This window comes from Branchiostoma floridae, chromosome 7, assembly GCF_000003815.2.
Source record: "Branchiostoma floridae strain S238N-H82 chromosome 7, Bfl_VNyyK, whole genome shotgun sequence".
NCBI lineage: Eukaryota > Metazoa > Chordata > Leptocardii > Amphioxiformes > Branchiostomatidae > Branchiostoma > Branchiostoma floridae.
In genome coordinates, this window is record NC_049985.1 from 197,863 (window position 1) to 223,247 (window position 25,385).

At 39.5% G+C, this 25,385-nt stretch overlaps 1 protein-coding gene across 1 annotated transcript in view; it reads left to right on the plus strand.

Moving 5' to 3' along the window:
• The first annotated feature begins 123 nt into the window (after positions 1 to 123).
• LOC118419890 (sodium- and chloride-dependent glycine transporter 1-like) overlaps positions 124 to 25,385 on the plus strand; it is a 133,467-nt gene continuing 108,205 nt past the window's right edge. Inside the window, 3 exon segments of the mRNA XM_035826550.1 lie at positions 124 to 254; positions 16,058 to 16,311; positions 16,855 to 16,986. Coding sequence (XP_035682443.1) covers positions 16,083 to 16,311; positions 16,855 to 16,986 — 361 coding nt within the window. The 5' untranslated portion in view covers positions 124 to 254; positions 16,058 to 16,082.

Sequence of the window (25,385 nt, forward strand, 5' to 3'; positions counted from 1 at the left end):
AATGAAAACTCCGTTTTCAGTCATTTTCGGCATTGTTGTGTAAACATTTGCGTAACGGCCTCGGATACGTAAGAGTTAGGTCAGACTCGGTTTATTTTTGGGATCGTGACCGTTTTTATATCCGATCCCATTGTAACGTTCGGTGCGCGCTCGACTCGACTGGCGGCCATTGTCACAAAAGCAGCCAAAATTTAACGGCTTTTCTTCACCAAATCAACCCGGTCCGCCGCCTTTCTCCGTCAGGATCTGTTCACGTAGGTTATTCCGACTTCTTGCCTGTTTTTCTTGCCATGGTGATTTATTTAGGTAACCTATTTGTGATTGTTTAACTCCCAGTGCGCGCGAAGAAAGAAAACGAGAATCGGGACCGTTTTTCGGGGTTTATTTCCTTGAACGCACGAGGCAGGATGCATTGTTCATTCGTCATGTCTGGGGCCATTTTTGCGCGCTTTCGTGTATGTGTAGCTGTTTCTTAAGGACACACAGATCCTTGTAACTTATGAATGAAAAACGCGGGCTTATGTTATTTGCAAAGCCTCGTGGTAAAACGTGCAAGATATCATATAACGAAGAAACAAAGTGATGCCGGTGTGCATTTCAGTTCGTGATAACGATACGCTTATTTTTCCATATCGCAATGACGCATGTTTGCTAGCAACTGTAGCTAGATGGGAAAAACACTGTATTTTTCCACTGTAAGTTATACGATTGGATATTTTAGATCTGTGCGTGCTTGTGCTTTGTTGTTGTTACTTTTCTTTTATGTAGACCGTTTTACATTGAAGAAAAGGAGACAATAAGCAGTGTTAATAATTAATGATTCAGGGTGGAGGCCTTTCAAAAAAAATTTTTTTTTTGTGCGTAGAGAATGACGTATAGAACAAATGGTATAATCTACCTGTAGTATATATACTTACTGAAAAAAAGGTACTGGAATTTTTTTTCAGATTAAAGAACAACGGCTATGGAAAAAGTAAAAGCTACCTGATAGACGTATCATATTTCCAATTTCATTATGTTAATTTGTTTGAAAATTCATGAGTCAGGCACCTAGTGATGCATAAACAGTGAAAGTTGCAGCGGTGCCATTGTTTACCGAGAACAAACGTCTAAGCTTGTTACGCCGGGGAAAACAAGTGCAAAGCAAATAGACAGAGAACACGCAAGATTATGACTTACGCTGTAAAGCTGGAAAACAACCGTGGCGAATATTCTGGAAAGCAAATACTATGCACTTGCGTCATACATATATTTCCGCCCATGGTGCTAGCCACTGCTAGGTCATGTTTTTCACATTAGCTACTGTACTGGAGACACTAATTGGCGGCCACTCCTTGCAGTTTTAAGTGTTCTTGGCTGTGTTTTCAGCTGTGAAACTGAAGTGAAGGGATACTTCACAACTTGCCTGCTGCTTTCACTATTTTATTTTATTTTATTGAGGATTCTGCTCACACAGCCGTGTACTCAAGATCCATGGTTACCAAATGTTTTTCCTCCGCTTCTACTTCTAGACACTTATGTTTCGAATAGCTTCATCAATATTGTTGTTTAAAAATTAATTTGGCTAGGCTGTGAAACTTGAAAGACATGCAGCCACTGAGCCAGGGGTGTTGCTATTACAAAGGGCTGGCCCACAAGAACAAAGCATTATTAGCCAACAAAAAGTCATTCTTCTTGTAATGTAAGAATGATTTGTAGTGTAGAGAATCCCTACAGGATGGTAGCACATGTATGCTGTAAGTATGAATTAGGCTGAGGTGATCATAAGGGATTTATAAAATGGCAAGCCACCCAGGCACAGGGTTTAGAAATAGCAGAAATATATGCATGTAAAATCAGCTTCCCGTTTGATTTGTGACCAAGATTGTGCAATCCATCCCTCCAATGGCAAGACCATATTAGCTTACATGTTAAGATCTTAGGGGAGTGCTTCATGATGGAGACACAGCATCACCATGCCAACAGTGACGTCATGCGCTGCCTCATCACCATGAAATGCACATGTAACATTGCGAGAAATTAGATTTTTGTGTTGGCCAGTGGACCTAAGCTTTCACGCTATTTCTGTGTGATATTGCTTTTGCCACAGCTGATTATCTTTAGAGGAAAAAAACTGACAGCATATCGGAATTATTCAGTGTTAAAACATACAAAGATTCACTTGCTTTAGACAGGTAGTCATTGTTCCTGTCTGCAGCTAGCTGATTTGCATGTAAAAACATTTGATTGGTGGCTGATACAAATGTAGATTATGTTGCTGTTGTCGTGTCATTCAAAGAATCATTACCTAACAACACATACTTTATGGCTTTTTTTTTAAACAACAAGACTTATGTGTGCAAGTATTTTATTTGATATATGGAAAATGGTAATACGTGTATTTATTATATGGAACACCATGGACGACCTCTGACACGCCTATATTACTCATAATATGTTGCTATATTTATTGATTATTCCACCATATGTTATGTTTCATTTATGGTCAACGGAAACCATCTGTACCGCCCTTATAATCCATCCTAAAAATACTTGAACGTATACAGTTGTATATGCCCACCAAGTATGGTCTATTGATGTAAACATACATCATATACATATCTTCATAAGCTTCCTCCAATACAGATCAATATTTGACTGGGTGCCAGCTCCTGGTTTGGTGTGTTTTCCATCTGTCAAACCACTGATAGTGATATATGAACGTCACATAACCAGACTGAATAAAGAATGCCACCCCTCTTCCCCTACACACACTTCCTCATAAACACAATAAAATTTCCCCATAACAGTAACACAACAAACAAAACAGGAACAAGAATAACAATTACGAATTAGTAGAAACGTTGATGTTATTTTTCCTAAGGATTTGTAGATCATGCTTGATCAGATTGTACTTGTGTTAATCTTGCTTGTCCACCTGTATGTAAATTAGTTTGCATTACATTATCACTGACTGAATGTATCACAAAGTATAGCTATTAGTATTACAACAATACAAGTATATGTAGTATGGTGTATAACATTACGGAGTAGAAGGACCATATATGGTATACACTGCCCACTGCTTCCTCTCTGTCATCAGACATGGCGTGCTTGTTACCCTTGGCCTTGGTGCCAGCCCATATAAGGAATGAACGAGGGAGAGTGGCGACCACCAAGGATCCTTATGGCGGGCAGGAGTGTAGAAGGAATTAAAAAATTGCACAGGGAGATTTTGACAGTTGTAGTTGTACAGTAGCATGTAGATTGAGAAGAGAAAATCAGAATATGAAAAATAAATATGTGAATTAATAATTGAAAGATATCAGTACAGTTGACTCCGGAGAAGAAAGTAAAGATACATGCACGCATACATACATGCGTACTCGCATGCACACACACACAAACACACACACACACAAACACACACACAAATACTCTGTGCCTCAATCCTGATCATGAGTTATGTGTAAACAAGTCAGATGAAGGTCCCCTGATCCCCTAACATGTGTCCCTGAGTCATCCAGGATTAACAGGTGCAGAAACAACAGCCAGAATTACCCACTGGTGTGAGCCTGTATGGCCACCATGCAGCTAAATCGTACATATATTCTTGGCAACTAAAACATCCCAGCCTAACAAATGCTTTGTTCATGGGTTAACTTCCCCATTGTTTGTTTTGGCACAGCCAAAAGAAGTAGTATTTTAGCTACTCAGAAAAAGCAATATGCAAGAAAAGCTTTTCATGTTTTTTAGGGCTTGAGCATTTAGAATGACATAATTTTGTTTACTTTGTGAGATTGACTAAGGCTACATTAAGTAAATTGTTTGCTTTTGGATTTGAAGTGATGATCAACATACTATACCTTTGTGTATGTAGAGTTTCATGAGGCCAATACTCAATATAATCTATTCGTTTATTTAAATGTTTGGCTGGCATTATTTCAAAATAAACAGATTGAAATTTTCCTACCAACCCGTTTGTTTTATGTTATCCCCTTCTTGCTATGTTTTTTTTTTTCCAAGAACCAGGTAACTGAATTTGCATGGCCCACAGTGGCAGGTGTTGCTGCATTGTCATGGAGAACAAAGCAGGATTAGACCTGGCACCAGCTGTCCATGTTTGTGGCAAAGAATTATTGACACTTTGATATTGCAACAGGCAGCAGTACATTGTGTAGCAATATGAATCTTTTGCATACATATTACAATACTGTTGAATACAGCTTTGGCTTTCACAAAAGATTTGTAACACTCACACTGTTGGCGCTGAATTGTGCCAGACTTTTGCATGGTGAATAATTGAATGGCAACCGTGACACTGGTGAGGTCAAGCAAAATGTCACACCTTTCAACTTGAGCAAATAGCATGAAGCCTTTATCAAAGATAAATAAATAAGCAACTTGCAGTTTGGCTAGAGAACACAGGATTGATTTTATAAACAATGAAGTATTTTAAGCATTTGCTTTTGTGGAAAAAATTTGGCCAGACAGAAAAAAAATGAATAGAAATATATACAAGCAACATGCAGTTTGGCAAGAGAACACAGGGTTGGTATTATCATAAACTATAAGGTATTTCAAGCATTTGCTTTTGTGGAAAAAATTTGGCCTGACCACAAAAAATGAATAAGAATATATACAAGCAACTTGCAGCTTGGCAAGAGAACACAGGATTGGTATTATCATAAACAATAAAATATTTCAAGCATTTGCTTTTGTGGAAACAATTTGGCCTGGCAGCAAAAACTGAATAAAAAGATATTCAAGCAACTTGCAGTTTGGCAAGAGAACAGAGGATTGGTATTATCACAAACAATAAAACATTTCAAGCTCTTGCCTGACAGCGATAACTGAAACCGGGGCTGTGCCCTCTAGATATCTGTGAGTATCTGCAGCACTGTGTGGAATTCTGGTCTGTGTGTCAAGTGTATGTTGCTGACAGCTCTAAGCACAGTGAACTTCAGTAAACTTGTTTTTGAACCTTGAACGTGGAGCTTCCAGACGGTTCTTTCTATTCTTGAGCTGAGCCCATCTGGTTTGGATTGGTCTGGTTTGATCTGGTTTGGTTTGGTTCTGATCTGAGGTAGGATTTAAACATCTGTATCAAGGCTTCGGCCAGTCATAACATCGTTAACGCCGGAATTCACGTACACGGTAAGTTTTTCTTTCCCTTTGTGAGTCTGGTATTTATGTTATCTAGGAATGCCCAAAGGGCTAGTAATGTCATACTGCTAGGGCTATGTCAGGTGTATAGTCAACTTCCTTCAATTAGTAACAACAACCTCTGTGAAGTCTAAGATTGTAGAGTACTTGTTCATGGTATTGGTGTTAAAACTGAAGTGGGGCAAGCAATGCACTGTAAGTACATTTAGAGGAGGTGTAAGATATTCATCTACTTAAACTAAGCGCGCAAAATGCCAGCCTCTGTGAAACTAGCATTGGTATCTTGCAATGGCATAGGGCGAATTTACTCCAGGCAAAAAATTACTTGTCCTACGACGTTCGCAGTGTATCATTTTCATTTTTACACTGGCATAAAAAGTGTCATAGGCCGCGCATTGAACATATTTTTTTTTGCCCCGTGTAAATCGACCCTTAATCTTGGATTTATATCTTATCTACAAGACTGGATTAATTAGTCTTTTACACCGGGCTGTCTAATCCCGTAAGTGATCAGAAAAGTCGTTTCTTGAATAAACTTTGTGCAGGATTAAGTCTTACAGACTAACACAGGTGGAAATGCACATATTTTGATTCATGTAGCAGCCTGGATTGTTAGAGTCTCAGTTAGAGGTGACAGTTTGTTTGAAGACTCTACATTAGCATATTCTGACATCACTTTCCATTTTAACCCTATTGGAGCCAGGGAGTCTCCATAGTACACACCTGTGCATTTACCTGTCAGCATGTATTTTGTCAGTTGACTCGCACGCCCTTTTGGGGGATAAACCCATGCCCATATATGGTCACAGTCTGCGCTGAATCATTTGCAGACGCTGAAAGTCACCAGATTACATTAAAGGTCGTTGGAGCCAATCAAAATGAGATTTGCAAGCAATAATGACAAAGATTGAGTCTTCGTAATCATAAATTTGAAACATTAGATGTCCTCTAAAATGTAGATGAGGGAAAATCATGGTTCTTTATGGAAATTTAGGGTAAAGCAGTATAACCCTATGCAAATTTTAGCAAAAAATCTAGATGTAAAGAAAGAAAAACCCTGAATTTAAAACACAGTTCAGAGCTATCAGTATAGCCGTGTATCACTGTTCTTTCACCCTCTGGAAAGAACTCTGAGAAAATCGTACATTGCAGAGGTGAAAAAATGCTAGCGCATCATTCATAGATTGATGCATTTATTTCGTGTTGTCGCAATAAAACCTTAGACAAATGGTTCTGTATCATCAATTTCGCTGGACAGAAAGCAAACAGTAATTAATTGATCAATAAGTCAATAAAGTAACAGTAGGAACGAAATGTTTCATTTCATTTGTGGTACTCGAACGCTATTGAAAATCAATGCATATTTTATGTGTAGGTTGTAAATCGTTGTAGATGGAAAATATCTGCTATTTGAAAATTTTCAATGTCTCGATTTGAAAGAATAAAGAAAAAATAAGCTAGGCCATTCATTGCCATGCAATGAAATATCCGAGTTCTGATATTTTTAATTTGTATATATATTTCAGAACAAGTCAGGTGCATGTTTTTTTACTCAAAAATATGTCCAAAATATCTTTCCCTAGTAACTGAAGTCTGTCCCTGTTTAAAGTCAGACTCTGTATCACTATCAATACACTTGGCGATTGGCCTAGTTTCAGCTAGGACTTAATATAAATCTTAACAATAATTTAATGATATCCTCAAGGTTTCGGATGCAGTTTTTGTTTCAAGAGGAAAATCTGCTCCTCTGTCTCAGCCATGTGAGCTAATTAGTATGCACATCAGGTGCCGTGCCCTGCGTAAAGCACACCTCCGAGAGAATAGACTGGACTCGCTGATAGTAGAAAATTCATGACGTGCGTGCCGCGGGGACTGGAAAATTACACCACGTGCCGGCCACGCGCAAGGTGCGTGATCGCTCGGCGCTGCCCTGCTATTGGACGCTGGCGGAACGAGCATGGATCAATATTCATCCAGATACCTGCGAAGACTTAGGGTTATTGCTTGGCCTAGATTCTGGGGAAGATGAATGAATGGTGATTATACTTTATAGTGTAGTTTGGTGGTGGTGTATTATTACAAGACATGATTAGCTTGGATCCAGTATATTCTGATGATGCAGATAGCTGATAAGCAGCTATTGTGTGGAGTATAATGGAAATTATGCAATGTACATGGTATGTTATGCAGCTGTGCTTATCGCTTACCGTCCGGTAACATTTTGAATAACCTGAACTCATTCATGTTTTTGGATTAATCATAAATAATCAAATAAAAAATGATAATAGAGTGTAAAAAATGGAAATAATCTGGATAAGGCAATGTGTATGAAATTCATATCTACTGCACTAAATTCCCACATTCACTATTATTTCATACTTTGAGTGGTTTAAAACGGCACAGAATCAAGCCGTGCTAGGATTCCCCAAAAAACTAGACTTCACAGTGTTCTTGCACCAGTGTGGTATCAAATTTTTGCTCCTTGAATGTTGGTATGGAATAGAATAGAGTTGGTCCATAAAGACATCTTATTACATAGAAAAGTACCCCACCCAAAAAATGACCTTGATAATAGAAGTACTACAACCCTGACTCGGGCTAACATTGCTTAGGCTGCCTTTAACTAGTTTAAGCCTGCTTTTCTGGAATGGCTGGGATGTCAGGTTGACTGATGAGGCCATCTCTGAAAGGTGCCTCTCTCCCCTCGACTTGTGAAATCAGCGAGCTTTTATGGGTTTTCTCGTGGAATGGAGCAAATCCCTGAGTGTGCTCTGCCATCTTTCATGGTTCAAGATGATTTGTTTGTCCCCAAGTGTGGAGATAAGAAGACATAAAGGTGATCTCCTTTACGTGTGGAGACTGCAGATGAGGAAGGATGCACCTAAATGTGTGGTACTTTACAACATTCAGATTCAGGGGGCCTATGTTGGAAAAAAGGGTAGTTGTGTCTTGTCATTACCAGTGAAAGAGTGGTAAAACATGCCAAGTTTATACAACACAACACATCACTAGTGTCTAAGCAAATCTCTGAATTTCATGCAAATCCATGTTGGAGAAATAGGTAGTTGTGAGGGCTTAGTTAAAAGAGTGTTAAAACATGCCAGGTTTAATTCTAACAAATCACAAGTGTCTAAGACTTAAGCAAATTTTCAAATTTCATGCAGATCTATTCTATGTTGGATGTCCATACCATATTTAAAATGCACCTGTTAACCTTACTAAATGTAGCCTTTGGTTTTAAATCAAATTTTCCATTTGTTTTTGGTGCCAATGACTAAATACTAAATACAGGACAGGAGTATCTTTTTTCTTGGAATAAGATAATTAAAGGTTTCAGAGTGTTCAAAAATACACCCATAGCAAAACACCACATCCTAATACCCAAAGTGTCCAGGTTTTTTTAATCCAAAATTGTCCCTTTCTCAGCCACAAGTAACTCTTCTATCAACACTTAAAAGTCTTCTACATTTCAGACTTTATCATTGAACCATTGCATGTCTGCAGAATTGCCCTGTGGCCCCACAAGCAATAAACGTTCGCTTGGCAAGCCTTAATTTCTTCTCTGGAGGTGCCTAATGGCAGTCCAGAATTACTGGCTGGCTCCATGTAAAACTTAAAAGTGTGCGTTCCTGTCGTATATTGCGATGAGATTGGGTGGAAAATCCCACCTGTAGTCTGATGTATGTTGGTCATAAAAGTGAGATGTGACTTGCCAAATGCGTTTCACAGGTGGTAGGAATTCTAATGGGTATGCATGCTTTATGCACCCAAAATTGGAGCTGTGCAGTGTGCACCTTCTTTTATGTCCATATTCAGATTATTGTATAGGGTTCTGCAGGGCTGTAACAGGCAAAGGCAAAGCGTTGTTAATTTGCAAATTTCTAATGCAAGGGGAGACAATCTCCTGCCACATTACTTCAGAATTTAGAGAAACTAGCCCATTTTTTTTAGTTATTTAATTGGTTTGGCTGTTCGGCATGCACAGCCAGGGCTGCTCAACTAGCCTTTGGCAATTGCAAAGGGCTAACCCTGCTGACAAAAGCAGAGACAAAACTATGGTACCGGTAGCCCAAAGTTGAAAATGCGAATATCGGCCTTTTTTTCCCCAAAGGGCAACCGCCCCCCCCCCCCCCCCTTCCCCTAAAAGACACACACACCAAATACTGGCACTCCAACACACCTGCAAAGGATTTCTTTCACAATCACAGTTTTATTGATATCACATGAGTCACGAAGTCCGTTCTCCCAACCCCATGATATGTGACTGTGCAGACTATGCATTAAAACCTGAAGTGTGACCTTTAGGGCACTGAGATTGGTCTGCAAAACCTTCCAGCTCACTGAGGTATGGTGGCCGTAAAAAGCAAGGTGTGTCCAGCCAAATACAGGTGCTGTATTTTCTTCTGTGGTCATGTTGAATAAATGCTGGTGCACCAAAAGGATTCTTTCACAGGCTTTATGTATCATATGAGTCACGAAGTCCGTTCTCCAAACCCAATGATATGTGTGCAGACTATATATATGCATTAAAACCTGAGGTATGCATTAAAACCTGAGGTGTGACCTTTAGGACAGTGAGATTGGTCTGCAAATCCTTCCAGCACCTGATGTATGGTGGCCGTAAAAAGCAAGGTGTGTACGACCAAATTTGTGTGCCATATTTTACACTGTGGTCGTATTTGTTCTTTGCCATAAAATTATTCGTTCATAGCTACGTATTTTTCATGTTATATTGTGTTTGTGCTGCATCTTTAGTAATCACACCATTTCAGCAATGTACAAAATGTACTAGAAGCTGTGACCATTAAGTGGCCAAATATTTTTGCTCAACAAATTTCATAGACAATGAACGATTTTTGTTACATTTCGTTGTTTTTTTTTGTTGTCTTTTAAATCATACTTTTGCAGCGTGCATCATATTTTGATGATAGAATCAAGGGTCAACTCGCCAAATCAAATTTCAGTGCACAAACTGGTTGCATTCGCATGGAAAGGTGGAATCGTGGCACTACATGTGCATGGAATGCAGAAATCACCATTTCGGGCCCCTTTCTCTCTCTGACCCATTTATGCATACCAGTATAACACCAAGGAGATTCTCCAATAGTGAATGGTGCAAGCCATGCATAAAAACCACAGGAGATGCTGCTTTCAGCCAGAAAAATTAGAATTTTATATTAACAAATTTAGTATTAATTGTTCTGGCTGTTTGCATATTCATTAGTTTTTGCATACATAACGCTAAGGTCGGTTTACGTAAAGGTTGTTCACTTGTAAAATTGAGCTGGCTTGTTGTGTAGAGCAGAAGCTGACCAAAATCCCCACAGATACAGGTTTGATTTCGTCTTGAAGTTGGTAGTTTCATGTTAACAGTGCATGCTTGTAAATCATATGCAATATTGATGGTTATGATTTTATAAGAAAATTATTGATTCTGTAAATAATTGCATGATGGCTGTAGGCTTGATATTTTTCTGTTACATAATAAAATCATGTGAGAGGTCCGTGATATGACCATATATGGCGGCTATACCTCTTCTAGTGGTTACATCATGCATTTAGCATTATGTCTAGCTCATTTATTTTTTTTCCAAATGGTGATTCGATGACAGGTGCAAAGGCCTTATGTGTATTGTATACTGTATTATGTAACTTAAGCAGGCTTTGCAATTCATGCGGGAAATATGTAGAGCGTGATTGAGGTAGACTAAAAGTAAAAACAATAACAGGAATTTTGCAATAGGCCAATCCAAAATCTAAAAGAAAAGTTGTCGCCCAGGCCTCGCGAAAGCCGAGCTGCTAAAAATCGCCTGGAGCCCGCGTAATCACCAAAGTATCAAAGAGATATTGAAGCTTTACCCAGTATCGAGTAGATAAATGTAGATGTAAATTTGTGTGTTTCTTACGGATTATTTCCCTGAATGTCTTTGGATTTCCCTGCATTTTGCCTGAATACGTTGATAAAGTTAGACATCTAGGTAATAAGATATGCCAAATAGCAATTACTCAAGAAACTGGATATGATTTAGGGCACGGTCAGATGTTTCAGGTAGAATTCAATACCATTCGTTAAAGCCCCCTTTACAAATAAAAAATTTAGCTCGGCCGAGTTGTCAGCGAGCTCTTAATTAGGAGGAGGCATGACCCTGATGCCTACGAACAAATGACAGAGTTTCTTCGTCGGCATCAGGGTCATACCTCTTCGTAATTTAGAGTTCGCTGACAACTCGGCCGAGCTAAATTCTTGATTTGTAAAGGGGGCTTAATGACACTCGAGAGATCTTGCTGGAAAGGCAATAGGCCAGTCCAAAATCCTGAAGTCTGAAATTGTCAGTAGAATTGCCCTGCATTGTGTCCTAGTTTTTCTGGAGAAAACAGTGGTCGATGCACAATTAGAAGATGGCAGATGGGAGGATGTCAATGGTCATTTGTTCCGAGTGCAGATGGCTGATGAGCACATCCTAATATTGCCAATAAATATTCATATAGAATTCCCAGGTTGATGGCCTGCAGTGGTTAACAGTCCCAGACCTGCTTCTGGGTGCACAGAGAGGTCAGGGGTGCATGTTCCTTACCTGGCTAGCTTTGTCCTAGTGTTCTTGGGGCCTGATGCGAGAGCTCTCTGTCGCCAGGGTAATCTTTAAAGGTTGTTTCACTCCCAGACCTGTTTCACTCCATAGGAGTAAAAGTGGGTTCAGTGTGAGGTCAGTGGTTCATACCCCCTACCTGGCATCCAGACTAGCTTTGTCCTTTTACTTAGTGTTATCTCCAAGCAGATCCTACGATGGCATAAGTACTTAACTGGCCAAGGAGTGTAGTGTACACTCCGAGTCCTAGGCCCTCTTCACTCCTCTGGAAGCTTCTGATACTATCTTATGCTACTGTAGGATCTGCTTGGAGATTACTTTTACTTTAGTGTTCTTGGGGGCTGATGGAGGGTAATGGGGGTAATCGAAGATTCTTAAAAGATTTATACGATCTAGGTATTCATCATTGGTACATTCTGTCCGTTCCTTGTTGCCATGCAATTTACTATTATTAGGTACAGTTAGAACTTAGAGCATGCTGATTGGCCATTAACCTGTTAATGTGCACATAATTCAGTGACAGTATCCATCAGTTCATTTTCAGTAATTGTGTTGATAGAGAGTTACTGATCCGACTTTTACTTTAAGTCCTGTCACCAGTGTTCCCTAAGGCCCAATCTATACACAGTTTTTACCGATATCTGTGGATGTGTCTGGAGGGATCTGGAACGTTGGCCGCCGGACACCCGCGGCGCTAACAGTCATAAACAGCTATATAGCCTAATGAGCCTGCGTTGTATGCTAATGAGCCTTCCCAAAGTCGGGACACATCTACACACGCACGGAAGCTGTCGGGGACCCCTGCTGAGCTATCGGGGACCCCTGCTAAGCTATCGTACGAATGGTCCAGACCTTTCGGGAGAAATTTTCCGGATATCTTAATGGCGATATCGCAGTTCCATCTAGACGCTGGAAAAAAACTGTCGGCAAGAGGTTGTTGGCTTGCCGATATCGGGAAAAACCGTGTCTAGATCGTGCCTTAGTTGACAGTGACATTAGACAATAGCGGATAAAATGCAGACATGCCCAGACAGGGAGCCTGCTACATTTTCTACTCCCCTAGAGGCTAGAGACCATTAGGTTTTAAGTATAGGGCTCTGGACTCGTTCAGTGAGGTTTGAAATGGCATAAAAGTTTGTATAATCTTTGACAGGTTACCCATATCAACGGATGACATTGTCAATGAACTTATGCAACTTTTTTTCTTGCTTTATACTACAGGTATATGACACAATTGATTAAGTATACCGGTCCAAATTTGCATAAATTGAACTAAATGTAACTTCTACTTTTTCCTGCTCATTACAAAGCACTTAAAGACATCTGTTGTCAACAACGCTCCCAACCTGAAAGTGATATTAGAGTATATCTTCAGCTGGCTCTATAATTCTCCTAAAACTATATACCACCAACCTGATGAAATTATTTTCATAATCAAAACCTGTATAACAAAAGTTGACATTTTTGTATATCATTGAATCTTCTACCTTTCTCCTGCTTGTTACAAAGCACTTTGTCATCTGTTGTTAATACTTACTATAAGTCCAGCCACCAGAGCTCCCAAATGGTATTATACCTTGACAGTGGTTTTGAGAGTAACATTAGAGTATAGCCTGAGAAAATGCAGACATCCACAATGGGCAAACCTTAGAGTATTGTGAACTCCCCTAGAGACTTAAACTTAAAGTTAAAGGCTCTTGAATTGCTCAGTAAGGTTTGGGATATAATAAAAGCTTGCATACTACTTTATGCTATAGACTACGCACAATATTATATGACAATGTCAGGCCAAATTTCCATAGATAATTGAACTTAATGTAACTGCAACTTCTACTTTTTTTCGTGCTCATTACAACCTGTTAGTTCACCAGAGCTCCCTTAACAGTGAGTCCAAGAAAGACATTAGAGTATAGCAGAGAAAGTATAGACATCCCCAAGTGGCAAGCTAGAGACCATTAGGTTTTTAGTATGTCACCCTGCAATGGCTCAGTTGGGTTAGGGATGTCAGATGGTAATGACTTAACTGTGACCTGCCATCGATCTGCACAGTGAAAAATTGCTATGGAATGGGCCTAAGTGGTAACAGTAATGCACCCCTGCCAGATACAGGTTTTTGCATTATCCGTTTTGTCTTGCATCTATTGGTTTTGTCAACCGGTGTCTGGTATAGTAGCTGAATCGCAGAGATCTTTATCTTATACCATTGCCTGATTAAGATTTTGAAGGAAACAGCGTTTGACGATATTGTCTTCTTTAACTATTCAGCCCAAAATTTGGACTATAATATTTTAACAATAGTAATGCACCCCTGCAAGATACAGGTTTTTGCATTATCCGTTTTGCCTTGCAGCTATTGGTTTTTGTCAACCCGTGTCTGGTAGTCCTTGTAGTGGCTTAGTCCCAAAGATCTCTATCTGATACTGGAAAGAGCTGCAAAGAGATTGAGCTCCAGGGAATTTTCTTTAATGACTTGGCCCTAATGTTGAACTAGTTTGATAAATGTAAGTTTTGAGAAATGGCAGCAACTCGTAGCTAATGTTCCTGACTTAAGTTTAAGCCAAAATGTCAAAGTTTGTGTTTGTGTTATTCCCCAAATGAAGAAACCATAATCTCATCTTGAAATCTGTATCTCTTTTATCTGTACACCCAATAAGGAATACTATTGAATTTTGAACATGGTGCGCTTGCAATATTTTCAGATGACTCACCAGGTCTTCTAACACATTTTTAATTCATTTTTCCTGAAACTCATCAGAAAATCACAGGAAAGTGGTATCCTTGGGGAAACAATATTGACTGTGAAAATGAATTGTGAAAGAAAATTTTGCGTGTGTGAAGTAAATCTCATTTGTACCTTGCAATGCGTCCACGTGACTTCCTGTGCAGGATTAATAAATAGTATTACAATAAGACACTGAGCGCACATTTCCTGTGTCTAACTGGATTATGGTATCATACTGCTTAGTGCTTATGCCAGTCTAATTCTGTTAATTGATTCCTGGTTTAGTAACTTCATTCTTTTTCTAAATACAAATGCAAGAGCTACATTTACCTCTCAAAAATCATCAGCCTAGCATGTCCAGAGCACGAGGTTTGTTTGTAAGGTACAGAAACAAGTTCCCCTGCTGTACCTTAGAAACCTGCTAGGGGGCCCATTGTAGAACTTGGCGTGCCTTTTCCCCGCCCGTACCTACCTATAGCAAATAATAAGATATGATGACAATTCATCCACAGCTTTTTGAGTTATTTTTCTCCAGAACCACACATACAAACTGCGCCCAAATCTTAACCTTGGGAAAGGTGAAAAAGATAAGAAAGACCACAGTAATGAACCATTCACAGTATGAATTAATCCTGAGATACGACACTTTAATTCATTCACATTCTGACACATGAAACTCCTAAAGAATATCAGATAACCAAGAGATGAAACTGGCGCGGCACATGGCGACAATGGCGCCCCTCAGTTGATGATATGGTCTCGTGGGAAATCACGCAAGGGGAGATGAGGTGTATTGATGGGAGACAGTCCTCCCTCCATCCGCATATGTATGCTGAAGCATCTGCCTGACTCTGCTGATCATAGGCATATTGCTTCTGCATAATTTGGTACCAAGGACATTATGATTTTTTATTCTATAGGCACCTTTGTTTGCTGTATAAGATACCTTTAGTCTAAAGGCTCTGCTGATAACAGGCAAATTGGTTCTGCATAATTTATACCAAGGACATTATATTCTATAGGAATGTCCTTGTGTGTACCTTTGACATGTTTTCCCTTCTGTCCTTGGAAAGAAACTGAAGGCAGCCCTGTATTAGAGTGGTTAAGAAAAGCCTGTCCTCAGTCAATCATAGGCAATGCATCTTTTTATAGCCTGTAACTTTGCAATACTTGTGTGGTTCGCATCCCTTGAAAGCACACCAGGTGTCAGGTTCTTACATTTCAAGGAGTTTCTTACTTGAGGTTTCCTCATTAACATCCCCTTTCGAACGGCAATCCGTAGCTCTTAAGCAATGCAGTTGCTGCCGCGCCGCGTGCCTGTAGAGCTCGTGTGTTAACGCCGGTTATACCGGCTGTAATAGTATAACGACACAGATACAGAAGTCATGGCGCTCGGCATTAAAAAGCATTTCCTCCAAATGCGTGAAAAGCAGGACAAGTGATCACTTTTGCCACAGTGATGTCACAGATTTAACTCACCAGAATGGTGGCTAATACATTGTACATGCCATTCACTGCTAAGGTATGAACCTCGGTTTTACTTCGGAAGTACTGACTGAAAGATGGAAGCTAACAGTTTGTATATAATGTATGTTTTCTACAGATAAACTACTGACTAGAGATCAAAGATGGAGTCTAACGGAGACATCAGAGACATGAAGATGAGGGAGGCCAGCATCCCCCTGTCGGTCCAGGACACAGATGGAGAAGAGGAGGAGGAGGAGTTCCGTGATGAGATGGCAAAGAACCGCGGGCAGTGGGGGGCCAAGCTGGACTTCATGCTGTCCATGCTGGGCTACTGTGTGGGGCTGGGCAACGTGTGGCGATTCCCGTATCTCTGCTATAGAAACGGGGGAGGTACGTGGCTATTGTGTACAGAGATTAGCTCTGTTAGTAAGGACAGTACATACAGAAAGGGGAATAAGGGCAATGATATAAGCTTGAGCATGCTGTCCATGCTGGGCTACTGTGTGGGGCTGGGCAACGTGTGGCGATTCCCGTATCTCTGCTATAGAAACGGGGGAGGTGGGTGTCTGTGGACAGAGTTTAGGTCGCACAAGTTAAAGATATGAGACAGCAGTACTTAAAGAAGGTGACGTGATCAAGTAAAGAGATGGCATGGAAAGTAGTAATGAGGTAGTATGTTAGAGTTAGTAGTATGGAGGGGAGTAAAATTTAAGAAAAGTACAGGAGATTCCTGAACTGTTACATCTGGTTAGTAAGTTTTACCCAACTCTCTGTCATAACCAGTGGAAGACTAGCTCTTAAGTGGGCTAAAACTTAACCTGACTGAATCTTTCTTAAAGCAGCCTGCCCAACATCTGCAGAGTTTTGTGTTACACAGTCTAGCTAAAACTGGATTGTGATCATCACTCTTTTCCTTCCCCTCCCCACCCCCAGGTGCATTCCTGATCCCGTACCTCCTGTTCCTGACGTTTGCCGGCATCCCCCTGTTCATGATGGAGATGAGCTTCGGGCAGTACGGCAGCCTCGGTCCCCTCACCATCTGGAGGGCCTGCCCCATCTTCAAGGGTTGGTATCATTTGTCAGAGACAGCCGGGTTTCATGTTATGGCCAAGCCTGCGCCAGAAGTCACGCCCAAGCAAACCCAGGGATGTACCAAAATGTATATACGGCCACAACCGTTCCTATATCGTAATGAGTTTTTCTTCCTGGCTCATTGTTTGATTCTTACAGTGGCTTAACCCTAAGCCATTAGGCTACAGATTCTGTATTGGTTATGGCTTAGGCATCACAGAGAAGAATAAAAAAGAAGTAGTAAAAAATACTTTCATACAGAAGAGAGATGGTTTAAAAAAGAAGTGAGAAATACATTCTGAACGAGACTTTCTCCAACGTTTACGAAAGAGGAAAAGCTGCCTTGGTTGTTACTGTTGTGATATGCTATATTTGCTTTAGGCTTGCTGCATTTATGGTAAATCTTACCGCAAAGTAAAGTGCACAGGTCCCCCATAATGGAGAGTTGAGCTTCAAAACATATGCACTGAAGCCCAGCTTCCCACATATGAGGGGCCACCGCAAAATCTCTTTTACCTCAAAAACATATTCCGAAGGGCCACTCCAAGTTATTCCCTTGGTTTTCGGACAGTTTGAGAAAAAAATTGTGAAATTTCAAGATGAAAATAGGTTGGGGGATGTATTTGCATCCGACTGTAATGAAACTGTGTGTATCAACTTACAGATTTGTTTTAATGTTGCTCTTCCAGTTAGCATAATCTGTTTTAAAATCTGAGAACCAACATATTAGATTGGAGTGGCCTTAGCCAACGAAAAAAGCTTTTGCGCTAAATGAAACAGCGGTAACAAGCAAGGTAGCAAATCCTGAGAGACGATTCTTCACACAATGCTTAGACAGTTGTATGAGGAATGGACGAATCCCTGGGTTTGGATCGGTGTTGTCTTACATATTGGTACGGCGCTTGGCTTTTTGTATTGGCAAGGTTGAGTTCCCTTAAAAGATAATCAGGAACTGTCATTCTATTAAAGAAAAGTAACACAGCTATCATTACTAAATTATCCTTTTGGTGGACCGACGAAATGCTTTGTTATGTTGTTTTAAGGAGAGAAAAAAATGTTTGGACGTTTACGACAGTTTCTTATCGGGAAGGGAACTCGGCCATCCAAAGTCTGTGATTTTCTATTTTTATTTCGTGTTGATAGGATCTGCTTCAATTTGTCTTGGACAGACAAAGGTTTGGCTGAACACAAAAATAAAACTGACTTTAGAAACCGTTTTAACGTTAGAGTTTAGTTCATTACAATCGGAGTCAAATCTGAGTCTAATTCCTCATCTTCAAAAAGAGGTGAGCTCTGCTCTACAATTTTTATTTGAAGTCCTGTGCTTCGTTTCAAAAACTTATCTGACGCAAAAAAAAAAGAGAACCTCAAAAGATGGAAGAGATACTGAAGCAGATTAAAAAGCGTCCTCCTTTTTTTTTCCGTTTATATTTTTTACTTTCGTTGCTGAACGAAATGCCCGGAAAATTTTCTCGTTGCTGACACTGTTTCTGTGCATCTGATGAAGGTACAACTGTTGATGGTACTGGTAGGTGCAAGTACGGGTCGGTCACGCTCGGTAAAATTTTCTACGTGTATACCGTTTTGATCTGCACTGGTTTAAAGAAGCTGTGCTGACTGTTGAAGCCGATGCAGACTGTCCATTGGTGGGTGCTGTGGCAACCTGCAATTGATAGAGGTTTGAATTAAGAATGACAGCCTGGCTCCATGCCAAGGTAAATTTGTTTATGAGTCACAGAAAGAGGCCAAGGGCTGGAAGTGGTCGTAAATGTTTTGCATGTGTTGTCGTGGCGGTATGTGTTGACTGCCATCAGAAAAATGTCACTGGACTTTGTGGAATTTTTTTTGCAACTTGACGTAGTACCAAACCAAATATGATGACTCATTTGTTTTCAAACAAATCTGAATCGGTATCAAACATGTTACACGTTTCAGCAATGTCTTTTAGTTGTATATAACACAAATTTTATTGAACGTTTCTCAAATTTTATCCACAGCCCCTACACCCCATGAACAACAACAACACAAATTTTATGGACTGCAAGGAATAGGCTTCAACAGTCAAAGCTTCCTTCACTTTATTTGTTGTTGGCTGTAGTTTTGTATCATGTCACTGTAAGTCTGTGGATAGTTATGGGTACACAGGGGCTGACGTATTCCCGAAAACTTCCAGGTTTCGTGATATTGATAATTAACCCTTTTTACAGATCGTAACCTCAAAACAACACAATGCAAGAACAACATTCTGACATCTGATTCAGTACAACACTGTAAATGATGAAACTTTCGCAGTGGTTTTGTGTCATGTTAGGACAGAAAAGAGGATCAGCAGTGTTTTAAATTTGCACTTGGAACAATTGTAAATCATAGTAGTAAAACATATGGAGAACATATATTTGTAGAGTCACAACATTGCAATGGAGAAGTCACAGCAAAAATGAACCACTGCAAAAGCTTCACATTTTACAGTATGTATTAATACTAATATCTACATCAACAAAGCAGTATTATGCCTCATGTTATGAGTATTATGGGTTATATTTGTGCTGGTGGGATCAGAATATTGAAGTAAATGTCATATTGACAGCTAGAAATATCAGGGAGGCTTGACTTATGAAACTCAAATCGTTAAGTCAAGGGAGTATTTTATATGGGCCATTTTTCAAGTTGAGAAATTGGTTCAAAAATAACGCCAGTTTTTATATAGGACAGAATATGTTCAACATTCTTGTCAAAAGGATGAACATTGAAAGGTACAAAATGTACAAATGGTCTTGACATATTTTCGTGTATTTTGATCCCAGAGCTTTTATATATCCATCCAAAGAAAGCACATCGCTTTGACAAAAGCGCAGTTCGATCGACATTACGAGCAAATTAAACCGTTGTACCTGTACCTAGTCATCCGTGCTTACACTGATGTATGCAAAGCAGGCCCTGCTGTGTTTTTATGAGTACAACTGGTGTGGAAAGCATGCCATTGTTTCCAAAAGGCAAAAGAAAAAAAAGGCTGAGAAGTGTTGAGAAATGATGTTGACACTTGGCCTCATGCAATGAGAAGGTTTTACCTGCTTTAGCTGCAGTTTGTTATGCTGAGGGAGAAACTGCCAAGGGAAATTATGATGTCCAGGGAAATATGCGTTTGCTACATGTAGGTGGTTGTGAGACTTATACAAAGAAACGCCAGCAAAAATACTGCTACTTACTGTCAGTCAGTCTATACAGACTATGACACTACTGAAAAATACTGCAGATGCATCATAAAAGACTAGAAAAGTGGTGTCCATATGTACAAAGCACTCAAAATGAGAGGAGACACAATATTTGACAAATAAGTGACAAACTAAAACAATGTTTTATACATTTAAAATGGAAAATAAACCACTTGTGTTGAGACATATTAATTAAAAACACTTGAAGTGTAATATTTCTCAAAGCATGACAGAAATTGATCAGTACAATGTAAAATTCTGATTTGAAATGTGATAGTGATAATAATTATTATATTCTATCACATATACATCAGAAATGCTTTTTCTCAAGAATACATCCTAAGACAATTTGTTGCCATATAATGTGCAGGAGAATGAACTCCAATATTTTAAAGTTTTGAACTAAAAAGAAACCTGTTAAGTTTAGATCAGATCAGAGTGGACTACATTTGCTTTTGGAATTGAAACCTTTTTAAATACATTGTATTAAAAAAATGTGAATTTAGATCCTTTTAAGATGATTTGTCCACAATAAAACTTTAGAACAAAAAGATATTCCTGGAAAGAAATAAAAAAATAAACTAGGACATGACAATTTCCCTTGGCTGTTTTAAGCATGTTCAGATGAAACAACAACAAAAAAAAAAGAAAAAAAATGCAAAGGAACAACTTTATTGTGCAAAAAAAAAAGAAGTTAGAGAAAAATTGCATGTATTTTGCTGATTCAAGGTTGTGCTACCCACCTGAGTTGCTGTATATGTTTGTACGCCCCTGAGCCTTATTGGGGGCAGCTAACTTTGAACTTGGGCGTCTGTTACGGCCATTCAAACACAGCTCTTAAGTGGTACAGGCGTAGGCCATTTTGGACAGTTATATTTCTTCTAACTATGCACTTCAGTTTACATTTACCAGTATATTTGACATTCAAAGTTAGGTCTGAGTGGTACAGGCATAGGCCATTTTGGACAGTTTTATTTCTTCTAATTATGCACTTCAGTTTACATTTATAGTATACTTGACATTCAAACTTAGCTCTAAGTGGTACAGTCTTAGGCCCTTTTGGACAGTTATATTCTTCTGACTTTCAAACGCATTTCAAAAGCATTTCAGACATTCAAACTTGAAAAGGTTGGGAGAGGGGCAAGCAATTCAACCCTGTATGCCTACAGAATTTTTCTATAGCAGCCCCTATATACTAGGTCAACAGCAGACCACATTATACTTACAAACTGAAAATGGGGTACCATTTATTCAAAACGCTTAGTACAAGTGCACTGAGGTTTAAAAAAGGTTTTTTAAAAAAAAAACTCTTGTCATAGTCAGCCAAAGTTTACAGTTGATAAAGCCAACATGTCGGTTGTAGAACAGATTTCTGCTTACTAAGGGAAAGATGAAGGACCTAGAAGAGAGCCCTGAACCTTTGTCTCAAGTGCGAGAATGGTATTTGAACTTCTACTTGTTTACATGACATTATACATGTACATATAACAAGTCTGCACCAGAAAGCAGCTCAATTGGAAGAAATCCAACTCTTATTCTTAGCTGTCTATTTGGAAGACACCCAACTCTAGCAGTAAACAGGAAATATGTCTAGTTTCTCCTGCAAAGCTATGGGAATCATTAGGACGCCTTAACTTGATAAATACGATTAAGCCGGAATTAAAAGTATCACGAATATATTTCAAGGATGAATGCCCTGTACGTGAAGGCATTTGTAAAAAGATATGGCACATAAAATGATTCCCAGTGTGTTTAAGACAATTTCATGCCAGACTCAGTCTGAGACAGAGGAAACCAATGTTTTGTAGTCTGAAAACAATTTCAAGTTGCACATTTTTTTTTCCAAAGGGCACCTACATTTAGAAATGCTGTAGATATGCCATGTAAATGATAGAGTAAATTGTTTTGCTTAGTACTCTGTTTACACTCATGCAGTACGATTTATGGTCAAGCGGATCAGAATTAAATGGAAGCAATGTTAGGACAGCCTGCTTCAGAAGGAAGCTATACATATCCTGGGGTGAACCCAATGTCCTAATATACATAGCCAGTGAGTCAGTGTCCTTGTAACAGGATACTGTAGATTGTTCTGGAAGGACCCTGGCAGCTGTATGGATGGCACAGATTTTCAGGATGTCTTCATGCTGACTTTGAACTAAACTGATCAGATTTTACGAGTTTGGGAGAGTGTATGATTGAATCCTAACAATGTTCAAACTAAGAGACAAGAAAATGATATGCTAACTGAAACGTCTGACCATTTCCAACATCATATCTAGTTGCTTGAGTAGCTGCTATTTGGTGTATATTATATCTTAACCTAACCTTAATTGACATAATGATATGCTAATGTTGGATTGATTTAAAGTCTTGTTGATGGAATGTCAGTCATGACCTGGGAGTGGTTCCAAGGTCATTTGAAGGGCAGATTTACAACTGTGTCATGGTTGGAAGTTATTTTGTAATTTGATATTTGATGGTTCTAGAACGGACTCTGATGTCAGGTTAATGTAGCTGAGCAGATGGCACAGAAGTTTTGGATTTTCCTTTTTATAATGACTTGAAAGTCTTAATTTTCACTATACCGATGGACTTCAAATGGTTGTGAAATGGAAAGACTACAAACAGATGATGGCATTGCAGGGTTTCATATTCTTGTAAGATGGTGTCAAGTTCAGTTGACTCAGATTTTCATTATTTCATATTCATGTGTGCATTAAAGGGATTAAATTTCAGATACTCTGGTGACAACTAGAGTGTATTGCACAATCCTATGCAAAGATGTTTAGAGGAACAAGAAGTGATGATGCACTTAAGTTTTATCAATTTTGGAAGACATCAGTGCCAAGTCTTGTTGTTGACAGAACGTCAGCTCTGACCTTGGAATGCAGCCAAGGTCAGTTGGAAGGAAGACAGATAGCAAGGGTCCTCTGGTCTTGCAGCAGTTTTGTAATGCGATATTTAGATGGTTCTGGAAAGGATCTGATAGTGCCAGAGGGTTTCTGACAAATTTTTTACATGAAGGTTTTGCTTTGCTGATCAATGAACTTATGTTTGGAGGGTTGAAACCAAAATGGCAAATTCATGCAAATGTGCACCACGATTCTATTACATATTCATTAAAAGACTTGCCTGCAAAGTCTTGTTAGGGTTCTTCGTAGAAATGTAGAGCAATATGAGAGGGTGCTATGCTATGTAATTATAGTAACTCTGTAGAAAAAGGAACACAACAAATTTTGATGACGCAAGCAACATAACAATTTTAGGCTTGAACATTGAAAACATGTTGTTGAGATCATAAATATGTAGCCTGAGTATTCGATAATGATTCCTTTGGGAGAGCTCTGTTACTGATAGTACCAAGTTCAAGTTGCTGACAGTTGTCCCAGTTTTAAACTGGGAACGAAGCCAAGTTCATGTCCAACAGCAGATGCAGACAGATTACGCTAGGGTCACATGTTAACCCAGTGGATGATCGCTGATGCTCCAGATTTGTGGCTAGATATTTGACCTCTTTGGTGTGGCGCAATACTTCAAATATAGAAATCAAAGCTGTCATGATGATATTGGCACTCAATGGAAGCTGCTTGGGGGATTGTTTTTCGCCAAAGCTGCTATATATGATGTAGACATACTCCATGGGTGTCCAGATATACTACTATTTGTAGATTCCAGACTGCATGGGTGTCCATATACTACGGTTACATGTACATGTAGGTCAGTTTGGGGAAGGGTGGCATCACTGGGGTCAAGGGAGGGAAAATAGTCTGCATTATATACATGTTTTTGTTAAGGTTCAGAAAGATTTTGAAAATAAAGTGGTGTTAGACTTGTGCGCTGCAGACTTGTAGTTGAAGTCTTGTCTACAGTGGAATTGTATGGGTTTATCAGACGAGTTAACTTACAATTATGACTAACTTCTTTTGAGGCTGTTCCAAAACTGCAAAAAACTAGAAGATTTTAGGGTTTTGAAATTACAACTTTCAAAAGAATGGAAAAAAAAATTGCTAGAAATAATACAAGAGAGTTCAATACATTTCCACACAAATTTCATTGAAAAGAAAAAAAAAATATTAAAAAAGTACAAGACCTGCAACTGGAACACCCCCTGCATTTCCAACCAAAGCTGCTAGAGGGCTGTCTACTAATGAGAATCATGACCATAGCTTGTCCTGAACATGAAAAAAACAAAACGAGACGTTCCGCTGCAGTACCAAAGAAAGGCAATAAGGGGCCCAAAATCTAATTGTTGCTTCCTTGTACCAACCCCTACCATTGTACCAAATATCACCAAGATCCGTCCTCGACTTGCTGTGATGTGTTGCCCGTAAAGAAACAAATCTATACAAACTCGCACCCGAAAACATAACCTCCAAAACAAAAGTAAAATTAAAAAGTTGAGTGCCACATAACTTTAGGGCTGACTGTTGCCCACAAACAAAGAAACTGACACACATTTGCACCCAAAAACGTAACCTTCAAATCAAAAGCGAAATTAAAAAGTTGAGTGCCACATAACTTACGGGCTGAGCGTTGAATGGCCGTAGCAAGCATTAGGACCATGGCACGTGGTCTCTGGGACTTCCTCTCAAGTGTGATGCAGAATACCAAATTATGTTACTCCACAATCTCACTGATCGTATCCTCTGTGTGGCTGTGTCCATATATAGGTGTGATACTACATTTCTAGGAGACACCCTACTATCTAACACACAGGGCCTAACTTTAAGGCCCCCGGACTACGTAGCATTGTGCAACCAAGCCAAGCCGCTCTGTCCGCTTCTCTGACGCAGTGGTGGCGAGACGGAGGCTAACCGCATGAGGGATGTGAGAGTGACAATAATACATGTGATGATGATGCCAATGTATACTACAGGTACAGGTAACGCACAACATCCACTCCTGGTCTGTAAAAATGCTGTTGATGTTGATATTGTTGATGTTGCTATTGCAGAGTGACGCACTGACTAATCCTACACTTGGATCTTATAGGAACAACCCTCCTCTCCGCAGGCCAGGGTTAAGGCTCTGCGAAAAGGCGAACCATTGGGGACAAGTGCGCACGCATGATCCTCCGAACTACCGGCCCGTTGATTGGCCCGCACGCCTCGTGGGTATGCCATGTCGAAAAGTGTCCCCCAGGAATTTGCTAGGTCGTGATGATGATTATGATGATCGTAC